We start from the raw sequence: 27,202 nt of genomic DNA on the forward strand, positions 1-27,202 counted from the left end.
ATTTTTTATCTTATATTCTTACTTATGTACTCATGTACATGATTCTTGAGACTGTTGGCAAGACATGTGCCGGATTCATTTGTGTCCTCCTCATTGTAGCCACGAAGCTCAATATAATGGCATCGACTAGGTGCTCAATATACACCTGTAGTAAGAATCAACTCCAGCTCAGCATCATGAAGCCTAAAAGCATGTCTGCACCATTCCTATCCCAGCATGTCTGCACCATCCCAGCCCCTGGCATGCAGGAAGCACTCGATACACGGGTGATGTGGGAAGATGCATTGAGGGAGAGCTCTCAGTGCCTTCTCTGCTAGGAAAAGTGTTCAGTACTTCATTCAAGGCCAACATAGGACCCAAACTGGAAACGTGGAGTTACACATCCACATGATACTGAAAGATAGCAGTATACGCCAGAGCATGAGAAACCCCCCTGTGACCAGTAATATTATACCACTCCCTATGAACTGAAATCAAGATTCTGTTCTGAGCCACATATTTAAAGAAAACATTCCAGTATCAACAAAATACCTTTCTCCAAACTAAGAAGGGTCATTCACACAGCAGCACTGGAGACAGGCCTAGGCTTTTGGTTATGTTCAGCCTTGTCCTGCCCACTTGGTAACCCAGCCAGTTCTTTTAACCACCCAGTGTCAAAGGTCAAAAGGCACAGGAAGACACTAACATAAAAGAAATTTTTAAAAGTCATTGCCTGGACTACCACTCAGCAATAAAAAGGAACACACTATTGATCTGTAAAAGAACTTGGATGAATTTCCAGAGAATTATGTTGAGTTAAAAAGGCCAATCCCAAAAGGGCATGTCTGGATGATTCCATTTATATAGACTCCTTGCAATTATAAAATTATAGAAATGGAGAACAGATTAGTAGATGCCAGGGGTCAGAAATGGGGAGTAGGAGGGAGGAGGAAAGGGGATGTGGTGATAGAGCTGTTCTGTATCTTGACTCTTGTCACTGTCAGTATCTTGGTTGTGATATTGTGTGATCGTTTTGCAAGATGTTACTATTGGGGGAAACTGGGCAAAAGATCTCTCTGTCTTATTTTCTGACAAGTACATGTAATCTACAATTACCTCAAAATAAAAGTTTAACTTTTTCCCAGTCTTGAAAAAGATGAACAAAGTTAAAGGACTCACACTTTCTGATTTCAAAACTTATTACAAAGCTATAGTAACGAAAACAGCGTGATATGGGTATAAAGACAGACATGTAGACCAGTGGAACAGAACAGATAGCCAGAAGTAAACCCTTGCATATCTGGTCAAATGATTTTTGATAAGGGTGCCAAGGCCATTAAATGGGAAAAGGAGAGTCTTTTCAACAAGTGATGTTGGGAAAACTGGATATCCACATGGAAAAGAATGAAGCTGGACCCTTACTTTATGCCATATATGAAGATTAACTCAAAATGGACTAAAGTTCTAAATATAAAACTGTTAGAAGAAAACATGGGTGAAAAGCTTCATGACATTGGATTTGGCAATGATTTCTTGGATAGGACAACCAAAGCACAGGAAACAAAAGAAAAAAAAAAGAAAAACTGGACTTCAAAGTTAAGAATTTCTGTGCATCAAAGGATACAATCAACAGATTGAAAAGGCAACCTATGGAATGGGAGAAAATATTTGCAAATCATGTATCTGATAAGGGGTTGATATCCAGAATATATAAAGAACTATAAATCAACAACAAACAACCACCTGATTAAAAAACGGGCAAAGGACTTGAATAGACATTTCTCCAAAGAAGACACACAAAGGGCCAACAAGCACAATAAAAGATGCTCAATATCACTAATCTTTAGGGAAAAGAAACTCAAATCCATAATGAGATACCACCTTACACCCACTTAGGATGGCTACCATAAAGACAACCACAAAAATAACAAGAGTTGGAAGGATGTGGAGAAATTGGGATGCTTGTCCAGTGTTGGTGGGAATGTAACATGGCAGGACACTATGAAAAACAGCATGACATTCCCCCCCAAATTAAAAACAGGATTACAATATGATTTGGCAATTCCCCTTTTGGATATATACCCACAAGGATTGAAAACAGGATCCTCAAGAGATATCTGTACACCCATGTTTATAGTAGCATTATTTACAATAGGCAAAAGGTAGAAGCAACCCAAGTGTCCATCCACAGATGAACGGATAAACAAAACGTAGTATGTGCATATAGTGGAATATTTTTCAGCCTTCAAGAGGGAGGAAATTGTGTTCCATGCTAATAATATGGATGAACCTTGAGGACATTATGTTAAATGAAATAAGTCAATCACAAAAAGACAATTCCTATATGATTCCACTTAGATGAAGTACCTAGTGTAACCAAATTCATAGAGACAGGAAGTAGAATGGTGGTTGCCAGGGACTGGCAGGGAGGGGAGGGGATAGAAAACGGGAAGTTATTTTTTAATGGGTACAAAGTTTCAGTTTTGCAAGACGAAATGTGTTCTGGAGATGGAATGTGGTGATGGTTGCACAACAGCGTGCATGTCCTTAACACTCCTGACCCGTACGTTTAGAAGTGGCAAAGGTGGTGAATTTTGTTAGGTGTACCTTACTAAAACTGAAAAGAAACAACTAAAACAACAACAAAAGAGAAATTTGATTATTTTAAAAAGCCACTGCCTCCTTGATCCAAATACCTGTCATTATGTCTTAGTTTTATAAGCTAAGGGAAGAGAAGAGTACTAGCCCATCTCTTAATAAAACCTCGAAGACTTCAAATCTGGAGATATCGGCCCACCAAGCCTTTCTAATGCCTTTAATTAACTTCATAATCCATTCTGATTCACATTCCCTCTGCCTGTTAGTTATTCACCTAAAGTTACTATCAACTTTTCAGGAGCGATGAAAAATGTGCTACTGATCCATATTCGCACTTGACCTTAAATACCAGCAAATGGATAAATCAAAACCATAGATTAATCATGAAATAGAAAACAGAGACTTTTTTTAGAAAAAGAAATGTTGTGTTTTAATTTGTCTGCTCCTGCTCGACCTCCAGATTAATAAGAGCAAGAACCTATCCTTTCTTGTTTGTCACCACATAGTACATGCTCAATTAACTCCCGGTGGCTCGGAGGAGCCAGCCAACTCCCAGCACAGCCACTATTCTTTGCCCAGAACGTTTAGGTTGTCATATCCTTTCTTTTCAAACATGTCTGTTGGTTGAACTTGGTGATGTGCTATGAAGAAAATCAGAGGAATTTCCAAGGAAATTTCATAGAAAATATTTTTTCATGAAGAAAATTTTGGGGAAATGGAGAGTTAAAATAAATAAATAAATAAACAAACAAACAAACAAATAAATAAATAAATATCTCATAAGACACAACACTTTGCTTTGGCACTGTTAACTATGGGTCAGATCACCTCTACAAAGTAAAGAGAGGCAATCTGAAGGAGTTTGTATCCTTTGCATAGACTCCCCTCACCCCACGTAACCCCCAGGAATGCCATTGCAATGCGAGGTTCAAACTGAAATCCCCTCAGTGCCGGGTGCTATCTGCTTCCTTCTAACTCCTCCAGAGTGAGCCGTGAAGTCACCCTGAAAATTTTACTCCTACTGGAACGATACCATTTTTCATAATTACCGAATTTTAATTTCTTTTATGTGAGTGTGCAGCCTTTCATGTATTGAGCCAATTAAGTGAAACTTGGTTAAAAATCAAAGGTAAAAAAGGGAATTTTGGTAGAAAGTAAAACAAGGAATTTTTAAAAGGAACCCAAAGTTGGAGGAGTTGTTATTGTCATTTAAAAGGGGAATTTTTTCCATTATGAGTCCAAAACCAGGGTCTGACCTGCAAGCCCTGATGGGTCCTATTACTCTTATTCTCCATGAATCTTCCTCCTCCTGCTGTCTTGGGTGGCGTCCGTTTCTCAACAGCAACCTGACAGTGTTCCTGAAATGAAGAACAGCCCTTCAACAACATCTAAACAGATGGGAAATTTAGAGCTTGAAACAAACACAAAAGACAGACTGGGACTGGGTGGCCACAAACATTTATTTTTGGTAAAACCTTATAATAACAAAAATGGTACTTTACCTGGTTTTGCTTGTAATCAGAAGGGTCACAAGCTGTGAAGGGGTGGATACACCTTCTCTCACTTTTACACCAAGCACAGCCAGTTCCAATACATATTGGGCATCTGGCAAAACGGAAAACCAACTTAATGCCTGCATTTTTAGGAAAATGTTCATATCCTAGAATTTCCCTCTGTGATGTGGTGTGCAAGCAATTAAAAGAAGATGGGAAAACAACCACCACCACCACCAAAGCCCTGGACAGACTGATGAACCCAGGGGAGAGAGGACAGTCCTCTGAGGCTAGGGCTAGAGCACCGAATTTGTGCCCTGCTCTGGGCAGCCCCCGGGGCTGATGGACCGTCATCATACCTGCAGGGCTGTTGCCATGGAAACCTGAAGCTGGGGTCACCTGCCGAGCTGGTAGATAACAGGAACCCACCGGCTCTGTTTCTGAATCGGGTTCTGCTATTTGTCTACCCTCAGGGAAGTTTCCCTCCGGAGACTGACCTCCCCGTCTCCACCCCTAGATCAGCATGCCCTCCCTCGCTGGACTAGTAACACCCCTCAACTGCCTGGAAGAGGCGAGACCAAAAGTATGGCCTGGCAAGTAGAGGGAAGGGGGCGCCACTGTTTGCTTTTTAATCAAATTAAGGAAGAACTGTGTCTACTAATCAAATAACCTATCACGTGAGGATAACAGCGGAGGACTTGAAAAGCTTGTCATAGGAAAATCGGAGTTGAAGGAACAATGAAACAGAAACTGAGGTTGGTCTGGGAACACAGCCATGGGAGGTCAGCCTGGGACAGCAAGAGGGCCAGTGCAGGGAGCGGGGACACCGCTCATATTTTAGAGTCTTCAAGAAATGCCAAAGCATTCTGTGACTCCGATCTAGAGAAAACTGCAGCTTTGATGGGAGGAGGAAACGCAGGCTCACTGAAGTGTTTATCCAGCCACCTAAGTGAGCTAGAAGCAGGCTTGTGATCTGCATTTGATGCCCCTCCGGTGTGAGTCCTGTACTGAGTGCTTTACTAAGGGAAGTAAGTACTCAAGGACAGGGCACACTCACCCTCTGGGGAGCTGTGCGTCTGAGCAGCTGGTTTGTAATTACCTAGTTGTGGGACCCAGGGACAGTCACTTCCTTCCGCCTGGCCTCTACACTGGGGAGGGAGGACCTGCTTTATGTTTCAGCTCTCTTTGAGCTATAAAATCCTTTGTAACTCTCCCCCTTTTTTCCTATTTCCACAGACTTCCGAGGCTTTCTGTATCAAGTTTGGTTTCTTCTCCCTCCCAAAATGCATCCAGTTTATTAGAAATAACTGAATTTGATCCCTCTTTAAGAGTGCCACGGTGGTGAAGACAGGGTCCAGCGGCTTCTATTCGGCTAGCGGTAGAGGGGCCCTCCAACTCAGTTTCAAGCCTGAATTCATTTTCCCCCTAGCAACAGTGGTTCTCAGGCCAGGCCAAATGAAACTCGCATTCGATACCCACAGAGTTGGTCAATCAAACGACTGAATGAACTATAGAATCACTAATAATACAGCTTCCCATTGTTTCCATGGGAACCTCCAACCCATCTTTCAACTGGAAAATCAGGAATCTGAGAAACACGTTTCCTCCCTGTCTTCTCTCTGCTTTAGAAGCAAGGAGTGCGGTGTGGCCCTAACTCAGGGGGGTACGTAGCCCAACATGGCCAAAGGTGGTACAAAAAGGTTGGCGGGGGGAGAGCGGTAGGTTGGGTGGGAATTAACATGTTCCTTCGATGGAAGAGATTTCATCTTCTCCTTCTCCTTGATGATTTCCCTTGCCTCATGCTCACCCCCTCTCCCTTGACTCAAATTCCCAAAGCCGTTCTGATCAGGGGAGAACATAACAGCCACCCCACCCCCCACCCCCCGCTGTACTCACTTGAAGGCATCTCTTGGTCTGGGAAAACGTATTTCCCTATTGGTAGGAACACTTAAGCACAGCTGTTTGTTCCTTAGCTGCTGCACCTTACTTATTAGGGCTTGAAGGAGCCAGCTTATTAGCTCAGGGGCCCTCCTATCTCCCGTTGGGCCATGCTCCAAAAGGCCCTTTAGAAAGTTCTACTCCACAAAAGAGTTCTTTAAGGAGGAAATGGAGGCATAAAGCAAACAAATAAATTAAAACCAATGAAAGAATATTTAAATTTCAAATAAAATCTTACTCTCTTAATGACGAGCAGTTGGTAAAGTTGAATCTTTTTGATAAATGCCAAGAACCGACGGAGAATGTCACGTTGACAACCAAAACATCTGGAGCAAAGGGGAAAAAAATGTCATTTACGATGGAGTCCCGCTATCGTCAAGCAAAGCTGTAAATGCAAAAAATAAATATTTTTGCCTCCTTTGCACAGAGGGTGGCGGTGTCCCAGCTGCTGGCATGTGGTTTGTTCCCGGGGGCCGTTTGCGTCAGGCAGCCGAAGTGCAAGCACAAGCCTCCAAACAGACCCAGGCCCACCTTGCGTTCCAAGCCTCCCATGGATAATCACTAGGAAAAAGCCATTTTACAGCCCATTTACATCTCATACTCTCCCCGGGATCACTATCTCAGCTTGTAATTGGCCACAGCCTAAGAATAAAACAAGTCACCGAGCAAGAACTGCCTGGAACATGACAACCAGAATGTTGGAGACAAAAATCCTGTAGCTTCAGCAAAATCCACACTGCCGATATTTGCCTAACAGACTCTAAGTGTGCTTCCCGTGGGCTGGGTTCCATGATCCTCTTGGAGTCAACTGTTGCCAAATCTATGATAAAAAGTTTTCTTATTTGCTTTGGAAAACATACTCACTGGGTAGAAACCCCTCAAAAGAATAAAGTAACAAGAAAGATAAAAACCGTGCTCAATCAGCATTAGAAAAATGTCATTGTTCCTGTATGTCCTCAACTTCTATATTCTATCCGAGGTGATTCCCAATCCCAGGAGTGTATCAGAATCACTTGAGAAGCTGATGGAAACAGATCCCAGAGCCACGTGCCTCGATATCCTGACTTAACACACCTGGAGAGCCTCTGGGACTCTGTGGTGGGCAACGTGCCCCATGATATGATTGTATGCAGCCGGGGCTGGACACAGAGCCTGGAGCGGTCCCCTCGAAGCCCACTGTGTCCAGGGACTGGTGCTCCTCGGTGAGGTTTTCAGTGTCATCCATTTGGGAGGATACTGTCTTCCTTTTATGAGTTAATGGAGACAGAGGATGAGACTTTAAAAATGAAAGGCTTCACTTAGCCAAATAAGAAGTTGGCATAAGTTTGTTGGCACCCTTTACTTTTCTATAGCGAAATTTTATTAGTGTGTGATTCCCAAAGTCTGAGAACCCTTAACTTAAGATACTTCTCTACAGTGAAAAAATTCATTCTGAAAGCCGGGATACCACATACAACTCTGCTCACATAAAGTGGTTACGTACGAAAGGATAACCCTCAACTGTAAAGACAAGGAGGTCTGAGGGCTGGCGTGACCTCTCAGCAAGAGCATTGGCACAGCTGTTCGTAAATGTTAGGAGAACGGACATACAGACAGGAAGCACAGAGAGACTCCCAGGGAAAGCACACTTCAGTGGAATCTACAATGTTCAGTGATGAACACCAGGAAAATTTGTACTTTTCTTCATGTCAGCCATGCACAAAACACTACTGGGAAATATCACAAGGAAACAAATATATTTGATCTCTGCTCTGGCAGCATTTACAGTGATTCTGCTAGAGATAAAATGGCTTAGGTGGAAAAGCCCAACAATGACAGGACTCAAGGAAACAGCCCATGAGTGGTTTGAGTTCCATGTAGCACCTGGCTACGCAGATGGAGGTGCCTGTGGGGACTGTGGGGGGTGCCCGAAGAGCTTGGACCGTTATGAAGGAAGTGATACTTCCTCCACGGTTTCAAAGCAGAAGGGCAACAGGATTTGATGAAAGGGGTGAGGGCACGGACAGAGGTTTGGCAATGACCACCCACTGGCTGAATGCACGAGGTGGGATGGGAGTTTGTTTGCTGGCTCAGAATATGCAAGGCATTCCAAGAAAAGGGCAGGCAGAGGTCGGGTGCAACGGATGGAGGCTCTAAACGCAACCAAAGGGCTTTACAAGGTGATCTCAAATACTCGAAAAACAGATTTTATACATGAGTAAGATCTGCATTATAATGAGCAAATTAACTAGAAGCCCATCACAAAGGCTGCATAGGGTAAACAAAGAAAAGTGGAGAACTGAAATCATTTTCCAAGTCACCAAGAGCCCAGGGGCTGAGAGGCATTTTTTAAGCTTGGGTCTCTGGCCTGGTGCTCTAAATTCCCTTTGGAGAGATTTGGGATGAACTGAGTAACACCAGTTCTCACCACGAAACTCAGGTCCATCATGATTTTCCCCCTTTTTAGGAGGCCTGCACCAATCTTGTGACCCTACTTCTAGTCTTTCTCTCCCACAGGGATTCCTGAATCCTCAGTACGTCCACCATAACTCATAACCATCCAGATTCTCTGGAATCTGCCTACTTCTCTCCATCCCTGTCTCTGCACCCGCTCTCACAGTCACCCCCCACCAGGATCACCCCAACAGCTTTCCTTCTATCTGATTTTTCACAGCGCACTCCTTTCCTTTTCTAGCCATCCTCCACCTGCAGCCATTCATTCATTCATTCATTCATTCAACAAAAATTTATTGATTGTAAATGGCTCTTTACACCAGATACTCTGTGCCTTCTTTGGTATCTATTGCTTTCCATCTGTCCCTACCCCATTTGCCTGAACCATATAGAACCTCTTATGGCTTTTCAAACAAAGCTTTTTTCTCTCTTTCTAGCCATCACACTAGTTAGTCTCTGCCTGGAATGCTCCTCCCCCTTTTCTTTGGCTCCACTCTATTCATCTTCTAGGAAGTTCTCCCCATCCCCTCAGCCACCTCCCAGGTTCGGTTAGGTGCCCCTTTCCTCTACTTCCCATGGCTCTCTATGCATTTACATGCTTCATTATAACAAGCCATCTACTTGTCTCTACCCCAAGAAGCTATAAATACTGCGAGCAAGAACCAGGTCTGTCTTTTTTGGTCACTGTATCCCTAGCACCTAGCACAGTGCCCAACACATAGTAGATATTCAATAAACACTTCCTTTCTGAATGAATGCAATGATCTTAAGATGATAGAACATTAGCTGTTCTATTTTCTCATCCCATCAAGGGCATTCCCAGCTTTTCTGATCTCTGAATTATCTGAACCCTTTGGGTAGGGGAAGCCCAATGATCTCTAGCTTTACCCCACTGTCGTCTCGAGCATCCCCTCCTCTGTCATTCTCCACTCACACGTAAGAGTGGGATGCTGGAGTCCTGGGAGGAGGGAGAGCAGGAGGTAGGCAGAGACTGAATCTATAGGGTGGGACTATACAGACTCCCTCACATTCAACTCGCTTCCTGAGCCATCTGGACTCAGGAGGTTCTCCTGCCTTCTTCACTTTCAAACAAAAAACTAGCAAAGAGTCCGCCTACCTTTGTAGGTCGCTCTGGTGGGGATGCTGCACGTGCAGGTCTTGCCTGGCGGACTTTTACCCCTGCAGAGCTGCCTGCCTGTGTCCAGGTTCTTCACCACACACTCCCACTCCGAGCGTCTGGGAGGGAAGCTTCCCACCACAGTGACTGTAGTCTGTGTGGGGAAGAAGAAGATTCAGGAACCATGTCATTGTTTTGGTACTCTCTCCATCCATCCTCGAGCCTTAAGTGAACTCACCCTTTGACATGCCAGAGAAGGAGAACTTCTCAGACTGCTGATGTAAAGAAAGAGATGTTTTGACTACTTTATTTGCCCTTTTGTCAATCACATATTCATATTCTTGGACCATTTTTCTGCTCTGTATTTTTCTTATCAGTTTTTAAGAGCGCTCTGTATAGATATTAATCCTTATCTGTCATATTTCTGACACATGTTTTCTCCTAATCTGTTTATCTTGCAACTTGTATGTGTGGTATCTTTTACCCCACACAATGTGTTTTATGTCGTCGTGTTTTTGCTTTGCGTTTTGTTATAAAGTTATTCCCAAACTTTAGCTTATAGACAAATACAAAATTGTGATCTTTGTTTTGTTTTTTAAACTTCTATCTGTAATCTATCTGGAATTTATATTTATATTTATTTATATATTTATATATTATATTATATTTATATATTTATATTATATTTATATTATGTATAAGGGTCCAACTTTATTTTTATCCAGATGACTAATCAGCTATGTCATAACCATTTACTTAAAAAATACCTTCCTTTTCCCACTGAACTGAAATACCGCTTTTGTCATATATTAAGTGACCGTGTATCTGGAATCTAAGTCTGAATTCTGCTCTGTTCCAATTATCTATTGATTTACTTCTATTCCAATGTCAAGCTTTTACTACTGTGATTTTAAATATATTTAACATCTAAAAAGGCAAACTCTATCTTTATTTTCATAATCTTCTTAGCATCTCCTAACATTGCTCTTCCATATAAATTTTAAGATTATCTTACCCAAATGGGGTGAGGAGACCATGAGTTTAATTGCAATTGTATTAAATATATGCATTAGTTTTAGGAGATCTTATATATTTGTGATATTAAGTATTCCCATCCAAACACATGATTTTTTTTTTTTTTCATTTGTTTCTGTTTGGGCCGGGGTTTATTTAAGAAGATGTACGTTCACTTCCCGGGTGCTAAGATACATTTTTCATTTCTTTATTTCTTACTGGTACTGTTATTAGATTATAGTTTTAAAGAAGGTGACCTATGAAGTCTGCTTAAAATTAAGGTTTTGTTTGTGGGCAAACATACGATCGGAGTTTTGGAGCGGGAGGCTGTGTGTGTACAGAACTGGATACCAAGAGAAAATCTTGAAATCTCCCCTAAAGCAACTTTTTCCCAAATGAATTATCTAAAGAAACAAGGCAGCCAGTTCTCATGTTGAAAGAGGGAAATTATCCCACCACAAAAAAGGAAATGCAATGTGATGGGATAGAGGTGTTAGCTAATGTTACGGTGGTAATCATATGGCAATATATCAATGTATCAAACCAACCCACTGTGCATCTTAAACTTGCACAATGTTCGATGTGATTGTATTTCAGTTAAAAAAAGAAAATGAAGGTTAGAAAAAAAAGGAAACTAAAAGAATTAATATGCCAATGGTCGACCCCTTTGGTGGCAGGTGCACAAAGGGTATCTGGTGGGAAGGTGGGCTAAGCATTAGGAAGATGGGAGCAGAGGAAGTGGTAACCTGCCAACTATGATGAAGAGCTATAGTCCCAGACAACCTGGGAGGTGTCCATCTTCTGTTATACATCTGACTTTAACCCAAACTTTAACCCAGCCTCAAACTCTGTTGTCTCTTGTCCTCAAATCAGCTTGCTATGTCTAATCTAGTCCTGGGGTCAGTTCCATCTTTCCATTTTCAAAACATTCTGTTTCTCAGCCATAAATCTTGCCAGAGAAGGCAAGTTCTTATAATCCAGCTTTAACTGGACTGAAGTCCAACCATCTGTAGCAGACTTGAGCATAGCAACGAAGCCCAAACTGCTCCCACTAACTCACCTCCAACAAATGGCTGAGCTCTCATTCACACTGCCTTCTTTGACCCAGCACTTATAACTTCACATACATCTCAGCACATGATCACATATTATCCTGTGTACATACAGGTCTTAAATTTATTTCATTACTCAAACACTACAACAACAGAATCAGAAATTTTTTTTGAAATCCTTTTTTCACCAGTTTTAAATTTTCCATATGTCCTTCCAGTTCTCACATAGCTTTTACGTAACTGTAATCATTGCATTTATTTGTTCCCTATTTATCAAGCTCTTAACATGTGCCGAGTGCTGTGCAAGGTGTTAAATGCTTTAGTGAACCAAATAGCTATGGTCCCTGCCCTCAAAGAGCTTATTGTCTAGTAGAAACATGGGGATGTCACCTTTTGGAAACTGGAGGCCATACAGTATGAAGAGATCTTCAAGAGGGGATAGAAGCCTGGACTAGGATGGTACAGTAGAGACAGAAAGAACTGACAGATTCAGGATACCCTTTAGAAGTAGCATGGGGTGAGACCAGAAGTAGGGCATGTTGATATGGAGAATTTTGGTAAGAAAAATGGATGGATGGAAGTACCGTCTACTGAAATGTGACACACAGAGGGAGAGGTAGACTTTGGGTGGAAAAATGCAAGATTTCAATTTTGGTTGTGTTTAGTTCAAGATACTTGTGTAATAATCAAGAGATAGGTCAAGTTAGATATGGGCCCGGAACTCAGAGGAGCAATCTGGGCTAGAGATAAAGGAGACATGAACACAGAGATGAGATATAAAAACAAAGGAGTGGGTAAAATGGTCTATAGACAAACTAGAGAGCTAAAGACAAGAAGAGCCTAAACTGGGTCTACAACAACTCCAGTATTTAGAGTCAGGGAGAGATGAAGCCAGCAAGGGAGGCTGAGGCATGGCCAGAGAGAAGGAAGTAAGCACGGACAGGGTGTGCCAAGGGAGGGAGGGCGACGGGAGAGGGGCTTTCAAGAACGCAGACAACAGACCAAGTAAGAGGAGGACTTATAGTGTCTGCTGGAATGGATACGAGGAGTTTGCTAGTGACCTCAGCAAGAACAGTTACAGGGGAACCCTGGGGCAGAAGCCAGGTTGGAGTTGATCTGAAAATAGCAAGTTTTTTCAAGTGCAATGGAAGGAGAGTGTAGCCAGGGAGCCGAAGGTATTTTTGTGTGGGTATGGGTTCCAGGCAAGTATAGATAAAAAGCTGACGCCTTGGCTTAATAAATCCAACCTGGGAATCCTTACCAGGTTCTTCAACTTAGAATATAGTTCCTTCTCCAACTAAGCTGGATAGAGAGGGAGTGAAGACACAAAGAATCAGATGAGATAGAAAGTTTGAGTGTCAATTAGCTAGTCATGTCCACGGCGCCAGAGAGCTTGCTGCGTAACATTCTAGCAGGTAGCAGACCTTATTTTACTTAACCATTCTGCTTATTGCCAAACAGTTTTTTTATTTCTAGGTTTCTCAGTCTACAAAGCTACTGAAGTGGCGTCTGCATGCTTACAGTTTTGCTTCTTTCAAGTTACTTCTTCAGAATTCAAAGATTAGTGGAATTAGTGTTTCAGATAGAATGAATTTACTTATGACTTTTGAAACAGAACATCAAATCGCTCTCCAAAAAGGCTATGCTAATTGGCATTGCCAATGCCAGGTGTTAGCATATTCTTTTCACTTTAATTTGTATTTATTAGATAATTAGTGAAGTGAACATATTCCACTAACTATGTCTAACTCTCTAAACCTCCTCTTGTGAGAATGTATGCTTTTGCCCACTCTTTGGTGTCCTGCTATTTCTCTTTTCAATTTCTCCTCGTTTTAATATCTTGCAATGAATATCTTTCCTGTTGCAAATGTTTTCCTGAATTGTGCTATAGTTATCTTTTTTGTTGTATATTTTTAAATGTCAAGTATATGAATATTTTTCCTTTGTTATTACATACTACATTGGTTCAGAGCTAAGAAAATTATATTTCCAATTATCTGGTACCTATTTCTATTTTCTGTTTTTACGTGTTAGCTTTTTATTATTTCTTAATCAGCTTAAATTTTTGTATTTAATGTAAAATGTGAATTAAGTTATGTTTCCATATTGTAAGTCTGTTATCTCAGCACCTTTTATGAAATAATTTTGTTTCCTCTTATTTTATGATATCTGATCTTTACAATTTTTACATTTCTTTCTGAGCTTTCTAGCCTATTTCCACGATCTATGTTCTTACTTTTAAACGGAATCATGGATTGAGTTATTGTCACTATCTACAAGTTTATAATCATATGGAAATGGTCTAGCTTAAGTACATTTCTGTTTTTTCAAAATACATTTTGGATATTCTTGACCAGTTCGCATTATTCCAGCTGATTTTAAATTACTTTTAAGAAGAAGTCTATTCAAATCTTCACTGGGATGACATGCAATCTAGAAAATAGGTTGAGGAAGAAATGACATTTTTATGGTATCTTCCTGCCCAGAAATGTAGTATGTATCTGGATATATTCAAGATGTTTTTCCTACCTTCCAAGAAAATACTTTGTGTGTTTTTATTTTTATTTTTATTTATGCTTATGTTTCTAATTGGTAAGGTTTCCCTATCATGAGTTATAAACAGCCTCAATAGACCACTGCCCCACTAATTACTGTTAGAAAGAATTGCTTAAAGCAAGCTATTGCATAGCCCAAATTACTATTTGTGGTAGCTGTCTTTAACATGTATCTTCTAGTAAAAGTGATTTTAAAATATAGGGTATACACCTCACCCTTTAAGTTTATGCCTGAGTGTTTGGTTGTTTTTAATGAATGGGATCTTTTCCTAATTGACCTCAACTCCTTTAGCTCACCTAACGTTATTGATCCTTGAATGTTTACTGAACATTTAGCACTTTTACTTCTAATTTGAATAGTTTTAAAAGCTAATATATTTAGATTTGGAAGATACACAACCACTTAAGATGAGCAAATAGTGATATTTTTTAATCTATTCCTTTCCCATAGTTATTTATATTACTTGTCTCTTGTATTACTGCACTAGACACAACTTTAAAAACAATGCCGGTTGTACCAGTGATGGTGGAATTCCTTGTTTTCATTCGGATTTGTAAAAGAATGTTTCTAGTGTGTCTGCCTTAAGAGTCCTGCTGTTTGTAGGAAATACTTCTATTTCTGTCTTTTCTGTTTTTATCAGTATTAGCCATTTTCACTGATTGTCACAATCTCTTTATAAGTATACAAACAATTTTGCATAATGCAAAAATGGGATGTCACACATCCTTTTTTTGTGTTTGTGTATATGAGAATTTCATTTTTCTTCTTTTTTTTTTCCTACCTGTCTCAGCCTTCCCTCTCACCACATCATCAGTCACACCATCAGGAGAGCCCATGTTTACGACCTAGTAAGAATTCTCTCATATTTTTCTTCATGCGCAAATAATTATATAGAGACATAAACATATACAGATCATGCTATATCAATAGCATATCATATATGCTATATATATCAATAGCATATATTGAGTTTTCGATCAATACAAGATCATGCTACACATACTTTTCTGCATCTTGCTGTTTTTGCTCAACAAAACCTCACGAAATCCCTCCAAGCCAACTGGAATTGTTCCAATTATTTCTTGTTAATGACGATTCTGTAATGAGGATGAGGATATACAATCTTCTAATTGTTTTGTGTAAAGAGATGATGATTCTTGGAAGCAGAGGCTCTGCATTATATCAGGGTCTTTCTGTACTCAGAAAGTTACTAGAATGTTACTAGGCATATGACGGGCAGGTAGCCAACACTCTTTGACCCGAGCCATAGACTACCATCTCTGTAGATCAGGGTCAGGTATTATTTAAATCAACAAAGATCTGGAACTTTCAGGTAAGTCACAGATGACCATAAGAGTAGGAAATATTTTGAAACAATATGACTAAGAGATGGCATCACATGTTTTATCAACGTTATCAAAATAATCAGTCTAAAGTTGGCTTCAAAGCTTACTAAATTCTTATCTCCTTTACCTTGAGAGTGATGGTAGCTGGAGAGCAAGGTAATGGTTGTGTGGGAAGGTTCTACAGGGATTTGGGTAAACCACAGTGGGACTCAGGGTAGAGAAGAAAGCACTGGTGGTTGTTTGGGTGGTAAATATTTTTTGCAACGTTCCAAACCAGATAGAAATGGTGATTAATTTATACAAGTGAACCCAAAGACTGGTAAGCAAATTGTGTAGACAGCATCTTTCATATAATGAACAAGTGACTTTCTCTTACTACATTTAGCTGAAGTATCACCCTTAAAATTTTCAAAATGATTAAAAAAAAATCTTGGGTAATCTTAACCATTTATCAGAGTCCTGGGTATATTCAAACATCATGGTATTTCTTTTTTATCATTCTCTATCAGGACCAAAGTTAGCTATTTTTCAGACTGATAAGAGAAAAATTTGACCACACCTATGCTGAGATACCTAAGCCTCTCTTCACACATTTTTTTCACTCTGACTCAGGGCTGGTGGAGGTTTGGATGAAGGCTTTGAAAGTTCTTTCTTCACCGCCTCCCCCCTCAACCTGCCGGAACACAGTAGAAAGTGACAACAGCCAAAGAACTTTAAATCCTTAAGTTCTGATCAGTTATGACTTGAAAGCTTTATTCTTTTATTATTTATCGCTCATTAAATGCTCTGGCTCTCCTTTATTAAATGTTAAATCATCTTAAGTGGTATGGTTCTTGCTATTTGAAATGGTAAAGTGTACAGGAAAAGAGAAAGTGGTCCATTTCCTTGTTAATGTGGCATTCAAATAAAACAGAGTGAGCTCAACAGACAAGTCAACTGGCTGCTGATGGGGATTCTGTACAATTATTCATAATACAAGAACTATAATTAGGGAGAAAATGTCTCCTTACAGCACCACTGAGATTACAAGGCAGGAATTCCATATTCCCATAGGGTATGGATGGTGTGTGAATCAGAAGATGCTCCAATCATATGCTGTTCATCGTGTCCTCTCTCTCATCCAGTGATAGGGCTGAAGAGCTACCCATGGTGGTACGGCCAGAACAAGAGCCCCCTGGCTTGCCAAGGAACCCCACTCGTGATAGTCACTGCCTGTAGTGGTTTCTTGCCCTCTCTCCCAGTAGTGCTTAAAGCCATGTATATAAGAAAGTTATCAGGAGAAGCCTGCACAAATTAGGGAAACAACCCTAAAATAAAATTCTACACTTAAGTCACATTTAAGGAATCTTGTTGACCATGAATCTGAACTTTTTTCTTCCTTTTTTTTATCAATACATTTTCCTACTACATTAATAGTCCATTTTTTTCTTTAAATTCAATGAACGAGGTCTACGAGATGACAGACTCCACGAGGGCAGGCTCGCCGTATGTCTTGTTCTCTGCTATTTCCTTAGCGTCTCGTAGAGTGTATGGCATCTGCCACCACTCAATATCAGTAACTAAATGAATGGACTCTCCTAACTAAGCTTCTTTAATGCTAGTAGATATTTCACACACGGAAGGAAGTTAGCATCAGTTGTGCAAAATGAGACATTAGAGACAAATTAAAATCTTTCCTCTTACCTCATCTTTACTGCTTCGAAATAGGTTAATTTGAGGGCATCTTTTGGCTCCCGATGAAATATCCAGCCAGTTTTCATAGTTCTCTGGATGTACACAATCTTCTTTAAAAGTACACCTATCAAAAAATGGAAAAGGCAACAAAACAGCAACCCCACACATGCATTAGTTAAAACTTCTCACACTTGGCTTGAGTACAGAATGCCAGGCTTTGGGCAGAGGGTTATTGATTTTGAGCGACAATGGGAACGTGATGCTAAAACCATGAAAAGCAACAGGACAACTGCAGGGCGTTTTTTCCATCATGTCTATGAGCAGAAAACAAATGTAGACAACACGCTGGACTTCGGCTCCCGTGGCCTCTCTCAGGATGACGTCACCAAATACACCCAAAGCACATCCTCTAGTGGATTCTAAAATTAAAGAGCTCCCTTCGAGAAAAACCTGGTGCAAAGGACAGCCCAAGAAAGGGTTTACATACTGTATAAATTTTAGGTTTGTGGTTCATTCCCAGAATATCAGCCTACTGTGGAAATCTTTTCGTTATTAAGAAAAAAATAAAGCTGTCTTGTGCTTTGTAGTCTGATAATTAAATATAAATATTTCAAGGGCAGAGTCTTCCCAAGAATGTGATAAGCCATTTCATAACCATCTGCTACATAACATTTATTTAGACAGACACCCAATTATATCAAAAGATATGGGTGCAACACTTTCCAGGGCCACCTTCCCAAGTCTGTCAGCACAGAAGATGTCCCGAATAAATCTTAAACTGTGGCCTGGGCCAATTCCTCTAGTAAACATGACCAGGAGCTAAAGGGGGAGAGCACTCCTCTGCTGGATGTCTCAGCCACTTTAGGTCACGCTAACTTGGGAACTCCTGCCTCACTGGAAGGGCCAGCAAACCGACAAAAAGAATGAACAGCAAGGGCCATGGTATTCTCAAAGGTGTTGAACTCCACAAACATTCCACTGGATGATATCAAGAAGAGACCAAAACATCCCTGTTACCTATGCCTCCTCAAGGCCTGAGGTTAAAATGGAGGGGTAGAGGAGAACGAGTGACAGTAAGTTTGAAAAGAAGTGGAAAATTCATGAATCACAAGATTGAAAAGCAACGAAGTGATAAAGGCATTCGTCTGTGGGGAGTCCCTCAAAGGGTCAGAGTGGGGCGGGATGTGGTCCCTGAAAGAGTATCTGACTTCACAGACATTTTTACTTCCTCTTCTTCCTCTTCTCTCCTTTTTTCAATTTGTAAGAATGTAGGCCCCAAGCCTTCGTTTTTGAGCTCTGTGCTAATTTGAATATGACCAAAATAGAACAGGAAGCTGGTGAGTTTCATTAAACATCATCCTCGGGCACAGTGCTTTGAGCAAGTGTTGGGGAACCCTGTTTGCTAGGAGCACATCTGTGTCCGAACTCCCCTACATCTGTGTGGGCTCCTTCTCCAACGTCCTGACCGTTGGGATTTTCATCAGCAGTTTTCCAAAGCCATCAATTCATCCGACCCTTGATGGCTAGCTCGTCCGTCACGGACATTAAGTTCAAATTAAACCGCCTTTTGGTGTCAGGGAGAGTTGGCCACAGAGGGACGAGTGCGGCTGGATTGAAAAACAGGATGACGAAGTTGGTTCCTTATTCTGGATTTGAAAGAGATTACGACTGTCAAAACTACCGGCCTCTCTTGGGCACTCTGGTTCGAATAAGACGCTCCCTCTATTTGAAAAACAAAACAACAACAAAGCCAGTTCTAGAGCGAATGGAGTACAAATATTGTCGTAGGCTCCTAATGCTGCCTGGAAGTCAAGGCCTAAGGCTGCCAAAAAAACAAGTGTAAAATATTTCACACAAAAACTGCTGCAATTTGCCAATTTGTAGGCAGAACACAGTAGTGCCACCGAGTTATCACCCCCTTTGCTGAACTCCTCTAGCTTTTCTTGTCGGAACCACACATTTTGGTATTTAATCATATGCTGTGTTGAATTACAACTTAACTGTTTCATATGTTGGTGTCATTTCTCCCCCCCCGCCCCCCAAGGAAGCTCTAAGCTCCTCGAAGGAAGGGAGAATGTCTTTTTTTTTTTTAAGATTTTATTTATTTATTTGAGAGAGAGAGAATGAGAGAGAAAGAACACATGAGAGGGGATAGGGTCAGAGGACGAAGCAGACCCCCCGCCGAGCAGGGAGCCCGACGCGGGACTCGATCCAGGGACTCCAGGATCATGACCTGAGCCGAAGGCAGTCGCTTAACCAACTGAGCCACCCAGGCGCCCCAGGGAGAACGTCTTTAAGGTTTCTTCAGCAAATCTCTCAGTGTCTGGCAGCATGATAGGCGAATACTAGGGTTTCAATAAATATTTTTGAATGGATGGATGAAATATGAAATCTCTATAGGTCCTTTCTGTGGGTGATTTTTCTTTCTAAAGTTTTCTTCTAATGTAAGTCTAATTCCTACTTATGATAAAGAGACTGTTTTTAATGTAAGCTAAAAGTTCAAATCTGGGGCCAGAGAGGGAGCCGATTAGAAGTTTTCAGTTTATCTTTTAGGGAAAAAAAAAGAAAACATATAGCGAACCTTTTACTTCCTATTTTGTACAAGGTAGAAACAAAATCTAACCATGTTAAGCAACTAAACATATATTTCTCACTTCTAAAACACCTCTGAAATTGCTGAACTCCCATTTCTTGCTTTTCACCAGTAAAAATAATTAATTTAAAAAAATAACACAGCAAACCTTGACACCAAGAATGTGCAACCAGATGGTCAACCAACAACAGCATCTTATTACTTCTCCAATATTGCAGATTATAAAGTCTTCATGACAGCATGTTACCCACACATTCAGATTTCCTAAGGAGGGGGAGCAGATCTTAGAGCCCCCGCATTTTAGTAAAATAAAAGCAGTTATTTTGAAATTATCCCTTCCGAAAGCTATCGTTCTTAATCCTATGTATCACAAAATCAATGGTCAGGTGGCAAAGATACTTAAACCTTTGTCCAAATGAAATTAAAATCTCATGGTCGGACACAACTCTCAGTGAGGCGATCCTCAGTGAGGTGCTCTCAGGTAGGCTGATCTCTTAAGTGGCTTCATTTCAATTTCTTCAGGCCACAGATAAGGGGAAAATTGGATTCAGATTAGAATGAGCACATTCTGGAGAGAACAGCAAGCGACAGATTTGCTTCCCTTTCTCTGTGATATGGCTACGACCCCAACTTCTACTGACGGTCTACCCAAAAGCCCTCAGACATCCAATCACTATTTTCTTTTTTTTTTTTTTAAGATTTTATTTATTTATTTGACAGAGAGAGAGAGACAGTGAGAGGGAACACAAGCAGGGGGAGCGAGGGAGAGGGAGAAGCAGACTTCCCGCCGAGCAGGGAGCCCGATGCGGGGCTCGATCCCAGGACCCTGGGATCATGACCTGAGCCGAAGGCAGACGCTTCATGACTGAGCCACCCAGGTGCCCCCAATCACTATTTTCTTTTTCCAAGTCCTTATTTCCAGCTGATCTCATGCCTACACCATAAGGCCAATATGTAGGCACTCGCCTATTTGCAAATCAGGAAATAGAACCTGCTCAAATGCAAAGAAAAGACTGTCTGAAGAACACAAACCCAAACCAAAAATAAAACAAAAAACAAAACCATTTTCCTTAGGTGAAAAACACAGTATGTGGAAATACTTTAGTGAAAAAAACTAGTTAAGAAGGCTTGTTCTTATTAGTTTCTATGAAATCTGCTGTAAAGCCTAATCTATTCAAAACAAGAACAGACTTTGATGCTGTCCATTCAACTATGTAAGTACATGGACCACCCCCTCGCCTCACCCCCAGCTCACAAAAAAGTATGTTCAAAACCTATCCAGGCTTGAACTCTTGAACAGAAAGGTTCCAGACCCTTGTTTCTAAGTTTGCTGTTTGGAGTTCAGAAAGTATTTTCACGGTATGGGTTTGCTTCCCGAGTTCATGGAAATCTGGCTAAACCCAAATATCCCCGAATAACTAGCTCAGCATGCACCTGCAAGGAGGGAGCACTGCCCCATCCCAGGCCCTGGTCTGCGTGCTTACAGGTGGCACTCCCACGTTAGTCCTCCCAACCACCTCATTCTATAGGCACGAAACAGAGGCTCAGAGAAGTGCAATAACATGCCAACGTCACGCAGCCACAAGTGACAGAAGTCTGCCTACAGAGCCACCCACTTGGCCACCCTGCCGCACGGCCTCCTATGAACCCTAACTACTCACTTAATAAGGTGTGAAAGGGTGAAGACATTCAGGGTTCCTCCTGGCTTCCTGGGGCCTCAACAGGGGTTGGGGAGGGTGGGGCTGGGCCAGGATGAGCACCCCAGGACAGAGTCTCTCGAGGTTGAAAGGACAGCAAGGACTTGAGGGAGAGGGGGGATTCTGAGAGGCCTCTGATTTTCAACTATCGCTAGCCCTGAATACAAAACATCCATCTGCAGGTTAAAATCCCAGGAGGTTCCCAATTCACAAACCTATTACGCACCCCCCAATTTGCTTGCTACCCATCTGTTTGTAATATGGAATACACTTTTCTCCCCATAGAAATAATGTTATGAACAGTGATTAGGTCTCCAGTTTAGCCCACAAAACCTATTTACCCGTAATGTAACTTCAATGCTATATATTTGCAATAAAGAGTAGCAAGAAACAATGAGATTACAGCCATTTGCATTATATAGCAGTTTTTCTTCTATTTTACTTATTTGTTTTTCTGTTCAGCTGGTAGTCTGGGAACAGTGCCCAGCTGGATCGACTTTTAAATTTATTACTACACTATTATATTTATACAGTATTTCTGGTTTTTTAATGGGCAGGATTTAAATTATTAATTGTTTTCATGCCAACATAAAGAATAGGGAGACCCACCTCTGAAAAGGAGCTGAAGTTCCCAGGCAGGTAAAATGCCTGTAGGCTGGGCTAGGGGACCTTGGAATCTGACTCTATTAGGCCAGGATCTCTCTCTTTTTTTTTTTCTCTTGTTCAGTGAGACTTTATTGGTCCTTAGAATGACATCTCAGTTACCAAGGTAAATTTCACATACACGACTGCAGGTAAAAACATGTAAAATAATATAAAAATATATTGAAGGCTACTTTTATATATTTACTGAATTAAGTAGTGCAATAAATGCTACAATAAGCAAAAAGCTTCAATCCCACAATTCAGTGTCACTGAAATTAGAGTAGTGTTCGTAAATATGAGTTTTAAAATTTAAGTGACAGATATTAAAGCACTGAAAAACTAGGATAAAAGTGAATTTTGGCACATAAGTGAGCTCTTCTGTCATTAGTATTTGACAGCCTGGGACAATGGAAGCCCTTTCTCACCTACTTCTTGAGGTATGACTATCCACCTAGGTCAGCAACATGCTGGAATACTTAAGTTTACAATCTTTGAGTTAATTTTTCCCTTTTCTTTTTTTTTAAGATTTTATTTATTTATTTGAGAGAGAGAGAATGAGAGAGAGCATATGAGAGGGGTTAGGGTCAGAGGGAGAAGCAGACTCTCTGCCAAGCAGGGAGCCCGATGCGGGACTCGATCCAGGGACTCCAGGATCATGACCTGAGCCGAAGGCAGTCGCTTAACCAACTGAGCCACCCAGGCGCCCATAACTTTTCCCTTTTGAGAAGCCCAAAGAGCAACTCAGTGCTTATTACTGTGCAAAAATTGTCCAAAATCCTAACAGAATTTAGGAGGGAAGTTTTTCTTGTGCCCCGCAGGGCCCAGTGTCCTGGCCTGAGGTCAGAGAGGCCCCTAGGCTCGGATGGGGCCAACTAGACTCCTTGCCGGGAGCCCCTCCCTAGGGTGATCTCTTTTCTCTGATTTTGGCCTCCTTCCAATTAAAAAAAGAAAAAAAAAATCCCACATCAACATGTAAACTAACCCATAAAGCAGCCCATAGATCAGGCCTCTGGCTGATCTAAAACGGAAGCTGCTAATAGGAACGTTGGCAAAAAGCACGTAAGCCCCTGGAGGACTTCTGCCTGTCCCTAAGGAACCTACTACACCTGATGTCTCTGCTGGATCCCTGGCAGCCACTCCGAAGGTCAAAATCTAGAACACGGTGTCATGGCCCTTCCTCTGGAGACAGCCTAGGACTCTGTCCTGCCACCTGCAGCGCCCAGGGAAATCGAGTAGACCTCAAACTTCACATTCAGAACCCACAGGCGCCTGGCAGGTTCCAGAAGGGGCAGTGCAGGGGGAGGAGGCATCCTCCCTGCCTCCATCCTCAAAAAGCCCATTTACTCAAACTTGAAATAGAAACTCTGAGCTCAGAAATAACACTTCTACTTCCTGCCGCTCAAATTTCATCAGCATCCCCTAATCTCATTGTTCACCAAGAGCAGATAGTCCCTGAAGGAAACTGATAACTAAATATCAGGTAATTGGCTTGAACATGGGGTCGGTGTGACCTATTCCAAAGATTCTATACTGATATAATATCAGAAAACTTTTAACAAGGAAACGATCCAGCCTCTCTCTCAGGGCACAGGAGGCTGTGTCCATACCGGGGGGAAAGGTGTCACTGTAAGAGCATCCCAAGGTCTTCTGCTAAGGGATTTCAAGCAAATGCCTGCATTTTTAGGAAAGGGCGGGGGGGCTTTTATTGACATTGTCAGTCCAAGAGATGAAGAAACCAAACTCGACCGAATAGAAGAGAATAGGATGCCCCTATGGCAAACTACACCCTGAATCCAAGGGCTCCGGGGTCAGGAAGGGGGGATGCCAAAATACCAGATCAAAATAACATGCTAGGGAAGCTGAAAAATTGGACCTTCGTCACTGGAGCCAAAAGTCAATCTATGTGATAAAATTATGCTAATTCCAGAGGCAATTTAGAGGACTTTTTTTTTAAAAAATGAAACCATCTCACATGCCAGGGCCACCTTCTTTCACATGATGAGATTCATTTGTTCTTCATAACAAACCTATGAAGTAAGAATGATCGTTGTCTCTCCTTTACAGATTGGGGAAACTGAGGTGGGGAAAGGTACCATATTGCTTTCCCAAGGTCACAGAGTTAGCAAGTGGAGGGCCCGGGACACAAAAACCAGGCAGTGTAGCTCACATTTCTGCAGCTCTATGGCCTCACACAAAAGCTAACGCTTACTGAGCCCTTCCCACAGGCCAGCCACTGCTCCTCGGGCTTTCTGGAAATTAACTCATTGATCCTCACAACCACCTCAGGAAATAGACATTATTATTATCAGCTCCACTGCAAGGATGAGGAAACTGTGAGGCAGAGCGATCAGGTGGCACAGCATGAACCTCGGCGGTCTTTACTCCTGTGCCAAATTCCTCAAAGTTTCCAAAGGCTTGCCAGGAGAGTGGCATCATAAATGCCAAGATAAAAGTCAGCAGGTCCTCCCTGAGCATGGCTCATATAGGAAAATATAGGTTTTAGTCACTTCTCAGAAAACATGTTCTTTGGGTTGTTTTTTTTGGGGGGGGGTGTTAGTGTTAAAGTAGGGTTCTGTTGTGAAGAGGTTTGGGAGACACTGGGCAAATAAAATTAAACTAATTTCTCTGCTGCAGGACTTCTCAGAACCTTGACTATGCTGGAGTACCTTGCAACTTTCCAAGACAGGAATGAATGATGCAACATCTTCCAAAATTTTTAGACATTCTAGTCATGCACACTGGGAAACACTGCCTGAACTTGGCTAATGAGCAGTAATTCAAATAGTGGATCAAATTAGAAAACTTTGGGCCTTCCTTGGCTTCTTTTCTCAACTCTCATATTCAGTTGATAATGACCTATTAATTCTAAGCATCCTCTACGTTATCTGCATCCTACCCTCATCCATCACCTTGTAGCTGGGCTCCTGCCTTCCCACCTCCAGTGCCTCCATACAGACATCTAGGTTATTCTCAAACACAGAGCTGCTCATAGCACTTCCCACTTAAAAACCTTCAATGGCACCCTTTTGCCTGCACCAAACTCCTCTACCTATGTGTCTTTTATGACCAGAAGCCTAGAACACAAGTTTCCATGGTCATGTCTCTATCCTGGCACTATGATATAGCTCCTGCCTTCTTCTACAAACTCATCCCTAGGCAACTGTGGATTGATGAGTCTATTTGATTAACACATGCAGTGCAAACCTGCCTGGCTCTTCCTAGCATATGCTGTTCCCACGGCACCCAGAGGGCCCTTGGGCCTGCAGTATACTTGGTGAAATTATGTTCCTTGGTTAAGGCGAGTTCAATGTCACTTCCTCCATGATGTCTGCCCAAGCTCCAGGCAAAACAGTAGCTCCCTCCTTTGTGTCCCTGTGGCACCTTACACGTGCTCCAGGTGTATACAGCATATCGCATTAGTTGCTGATTGCCTGTCTCTCCCAGCAGACTGCAGGTCCCCCAAGGGAATACCCCTTATTCACCTTGGCAAACCCCAGGACCGAGTGCCGTATTTGGCATTCACACCACAAATATTTACTGAGTGCCACCAAACACCAAAGACCATAGTAGGCACTGTGGACATATCAACATATAAACCAGTTAAAGTCCCCCCTGTTAATAAGCTTACATTCCAGTGAGACACACAGACATAAACCAAATAAACAATAATTTAAAATAATTTCAAATTAAGGTAAGTCTTCTGCAGAACCCAAAAATGTAACACGGAGGAGTTACTTTAGATTGGTCAAGAAAGGTGACATTTCAGCTCAGAGTTCTAGGATGAAAACCATTGAGCCACATCAAGAATAACCAGAACAGCATTCTAGGGAGAAGGGGCAGCACGTGCGAGGACCCTGAGTTCACTTAAAGCTTGGAACTCTGTTCTCTGCAAGGAACTGACTGAAGACCAGACTGGCTAGTAAACAAAGGGAAGAGCGCTTCTGTCAATTATAAGCCTGCGACATTGGCCAAGTCACGTGCCCTCTCTGTGTCTCAGGCTGTCCATCTGCAGAAATGCAGATATGAATGGTTTCTACCGCATGGAGTTGTTAGCAAAATGTGCATCTATTTAACTGAGGCTTACAGTAATGCCTCAGTAAATAGTAGTGGTTGTTGTGATACTTATTCCTCAGGCAAGTGAAACAGACTTTAGGGAAAAATTTGGGTGACATAAGCCACACACACACAAAATGGTAGTGATGAGACAGGGATCCGGGCAATAAGGCGCATCAGACTGTCCACGGGCATTGCTCACACACACGGGGGCAACATGCAGTGTACCTTTCCTCCGTAAGGAGGCAGACCAAGTGCAAGGCTTCTTGGAGGATGCTCAATCACAACATGCCTTCCTCCCAAGACTAAAGGGCTCTCTGGGGTCTCCCCATGCCTTGAGCACCAGCTAGGCACACTTTCCATGGTGTATGGACAGTATTTGCTTGGTGTATGCTTCACACCGTAACCTGTGAGATTCTCCAGGGCAGAGCCTCATTCATCTCTCTTCCCCAAGGGCCTAGTTCAGGGCCTGACCCACAGCCCGTATCCAACAAGCGTTAGCTGAATTGGATTAAGAATTCAATTTTAGGGCGCCTGGGTGGCTCAGATGGTTAAGCGTCTGCCTTTGGCTCGGGTCATGATCCCAGGGTCCTGGGATCGAGTCCCACGTTGGGCTCCTGGCTCGGCGGGGAGCCTGCTTCTCCCTCTGACCCTTGCCCCTCTCATGCTGTTTCTCTCTCACTCTCTAAAAAATAAATAAAATCTTTAAAAAAAAAAAAAAAGAATTCAATTTTAAAGCGACTAAAATTCTTGACTACGTCTCCATGATACCAGCATAAGTTGTTTCATTGATTTTTGTTCACTGGGCTGGCCTGTTAACTGGCATGGTAGAAAACCAGCCTTTGTCTTGAAACTCAGAGCTATTTAGCACACATAAAACACATTTGCAGACTGAAACACTCACACAAAAGGGATTTGTAGCCTTCACCCCATGTGGTTCTTTTGTGGGTGATGAGCTTACTGAAGCTGGTGGTTTTTGCTTCCAAACATAAACCATGAGCTGAAGAACTTAAG

The 27,202-nt window shown here is 41.9% G+C and overlaps 1 protein-coding gene across 2 annotated transcripts in view; it reads right to left on the reverse strand.

The window, feature by feature from the left end:
- Window positions 1–27,202, reverse strand: part of PLXNC1 (plexin C1) — a 144,452-nt gene that overhangs the window by 71,688 nt on the left and 45,562 nt on the right. For both annotated transcript variants that reach the window (XM_045872846.3, XM_045872845.3), the window contains exons 5-9: window positions 17,210–17,324; window positions 9,559–9,712; window positions 6,247–6,334; window positions 4,080–4,182; window positions 3,834–3,935 (exon numbers count right to left, since the gene is read on the reverse strand). In XM_045872846.3, coding sequence (XP_045728802.1) covers window positions 3,834–3,935; window positions 4,080–4,182; window positions 6,247–6,334; window positions 9,559–9,712; window positions 17,210–17,324 — 562 coding nt within the window. The remainder of the gene's footprint in view (window positions 1–3,833; window positions 3,936–4,079; window positions 4,183–6,246; window positions 6,335–9,558; window positions 9,713–17,209; window positions 17,325–27,202) is intronic.

The sequence above is a fragment of the Mirounga angustirostris genome, unplaced genomic scaffold (genome assembly GCF_029215605.1).
Source record: "Mirounga angustirostris isolate CCGP_5_RB_7025 unplaced genomic scaffold, mMirAng1.0.hap1 SCAF_5, whole genome shotgun sequence".
NCBI classification, from domain to species: domain Eukaryota; kingdom Metazoa; phylum Chordata; class Mammalia; order Carnivora; family Phocidae; genus Mirounga; species Mirounga angustirostris.